Source organism: Lactuca sativa, chromosome 2 (assembly GCF_002870075.4).
Source record: "Lactuca sativa cultivar Salinas chromosome 2, Lsat_Salinas_v11, whole genome shotgun sequence".
NCBI lineage: Eukaryota > Viridiplantae > Streptophyta > Magnoliopsida > Asterales > Asteraceae > Lactuca > Lactuca sativa.
Genome location: NC_056624.2, coordinates 129,923,654 through 129,926,470, shown reverse-complemented (window position 1 = coordinate 129,926,470; position 2,817 = coordinate 129,923,654). Strand labels below are relative to the sequence as shown.

Here is a 2,817-nt window from a genome sequence, read left to right as displayed (position 1 = left end):
GTTTTGAAACTATTTAACCTAAAAGCAAACAATGGTTGGAGTGATACAAGTTTCACAAATCTTCTAAAGCTTTTGAATGATATGCTTCCTCAAGATAACGAGTTACCTATTTCAACATATCAAGCAAAAAAAACTAATGTGTCCAATGGGAATGGAAATCGAAAGAATACATGCATGTCCAAAAGACTGTATGTTATATAGAAACTAGTATGCAGATCTAGATAAGTGTATCACATGCGGTACATCACGGTATAAGCAGAATAATCATATAGAACAAACCACTGATGTGAAAAAGAAAGGTCCACCTGCTAAAGTATTATGGTATTTGCCTATTGTGCCTAGATTAAAGCGGTTGTTTGCAAACGCCAAAGATGCAAAATTAATACGATAGCATGCCGATCGTAAAATAGACGAAACAATAAGACATGTGGCTGATTCCCCTCAATGGAGAAATATTAATTCCAGTTTTAAAGAATTTGGTCGAGAGATTAGAAATATTCGGTTCGGACTTAGTTCTGATGGAATTAATCCATTTGGAAGCCTAAGTAGTCGTCATAGTACATGGTCGGTTCTTCTTTGTATATACAATCTCCCACCTTGGTTATGCATGAAAAGAAGATACATCATGATGTCATTACTAATTCAAGGTCCAAAACAGCCGGGAAATGATATCGATGTTTATTTAGCTCCATTAATTGAGGACATGAAAAAATTGTGGAGTCCGGGTGTCGAAGTGTATGATGCATATAGTGGGGAAAATTTCCAGCTTCGGGCCATGATTTATTGCACCATAAATGATTTTCCAGCATATGGGAATTTGTCTGGATACAGCACAAAAGGAGCAAATGCATGCCCAATTTGTGAAGATGACACACAGTTGTTATGGTTGTCAAATTGCAAGAAAAATGTATATATGGATCATCGAAGATATCTTCCAAAAAATCACCCATATCGCAAGAAAAAAAAGGTGTTCAATGGTAAAACTGAGGAGAGGACGGCAAGGAAACCATTACGAGGAGAGACTGTATTTTCTCGTGTTGAAAATCTAAACGTTACATTCGAAAAATTCAAAGGTAATGGTAAAGGAAAACGTAAACGTAAACGTAAACGTACAGGTACAGGTACAACTCCTCCCAAAGTTATTTGGAAGAAAAGATCTATATTTTGGGAGTTACCATACTGGAAGCACTTGCAGGTTCACCATTGTCTTGACGTTATGCATATTGAAAAAAGTGTTTGTGAAAGCTTGATAGCCTTATTATTGAACATCAAGGGAAAGTCAAAAGACGAAATTAATGTTCGAGAAGACATGGTTGAAATGGGAATTCGCCCCGAGTTTGCTCCTATTAGGAATCCTGGAAAGCGTACGTATCTGCCAGTAGCTTGTTATACCATGTCAAAGGATGAGAAAACAAAATTTTGTAAGTGCTTACATGGTGTAAAGGTTCCATCAGGCTATTCTACTAACATTAAGAAGTTAGTGTCAATGAAAGAACTAAAACTATTTGGTATGAAGTCCCATGATTGTCATGTTTTAATGGCACATATGATTCCCATTGCAATTCGTGGAATACTACTAGACCGCATTCGACACACAATCACAAAGCTATGCTTGTTTTTCAACATGATTCATTCTAAAGTTATTGATCCCGAGGTATTAGATTCATGGGAAAGTGATATTATCTTGACATTATGCCAACTCGAGATGTATTTACCACCTTCATTTTTTGATGTCATCGTTCATCTAACATCTCATATTGTTAGAGAGATAAAGTATTGTGGGCCAGTATACTTACGATACATGTATCCATTTGAGAGATATATGGGCGTCTTAAAAGGGTATGTAAGGAATAGACATCAACCAGAGGGTAGTATTGTTGAAGGATACGCAACAGAGGAGGTAATTGAATATTGTACTGACTATTTACAAGGTGTTGATAGCATTGGCATTCCAAAATCTCGACACGAGGGTAGACTTGTAGGCAGTGGGACAATTGGATTGAAAAAGATCATTCCAAATCTAGAAGACTTACAACTTGCACATTTTGCAGTCCTACAACATATGACAATCATTGCTCCATTTATAAATGAGCACAAAAGAACACTGGAATTGTCAAATCGTGGTAGGAGCAATAGATGGTTTGTTAAGGAACATAACAAAACATTCTCACAATGGTTAAAAGACAAAGTGAGAGCAAGTTATGGCATCGATAGTGTGGATCAAGCTGTAGTACATCTAGGGAATGGTGCTGATGATCTTGCGGAAACGTACCAAGGATACAACATTAATGGTTATACATTTTACACTAATCAACAAGATGGAAAAAGTACACTTCAAAATAGTGGTGTAACACTAATAGCCTCAACTGAAGTATATGGAGATAGTCATGATACAAGGGTGAGGATCGCCAAAGAATCATACTATGGCGTCATTCAGGAAATATGGGAATTGAAATATGATTCCATCATTATACCTACGTTAAAATGCAAATGGGTTGACAACCAACGAGGTGTTAAAGTTGAAAATGATGGTTTTACAGTTGTTGACCTTTCCACAAACCGATATGTATCTGAACCATTCATCCTAGCTAAACAAGCTACCTAGGTATTCTATGTTGAGGACCCAAAGGAACCGGGAAAGCACATCGTTATGCATAGCAAACGACATATACTTGGTGTTGATGATGTTGTGGACGAGGAAGAGTACAACCAGTTTGATGAACTACCCCCATTTTCTATCGGCATTCCATCTTCAAATGATGATGTTGATGACACAACTTACTTACGGTCAGATCACAATGAAGGAATATGGATATC

The 2,817-nt window shown here is 37.0% G+C and overlaps 1 protein-coding gene across 1 annotated transcript; it reads left to right on the top strand.

The window, feature by feature from the left end:
* Nucleotides 1-625: 625 nt before the first annotated feature.
* Nucleotides 626-2,605, top strand: LOC111898632 (uncharacterized). The gene has a single exon (XM_023894534.1). It carries the CDS (start codon nucleotides 626-628, stop codon nucleotides 2,603-2,605), a length of 1,980 nt encoding a protein of 659 aa, XP_023750302.1.
* The last annotated feature ends 212 nt before the right edge of the window (nucleotides 2,606-2,817 follow it).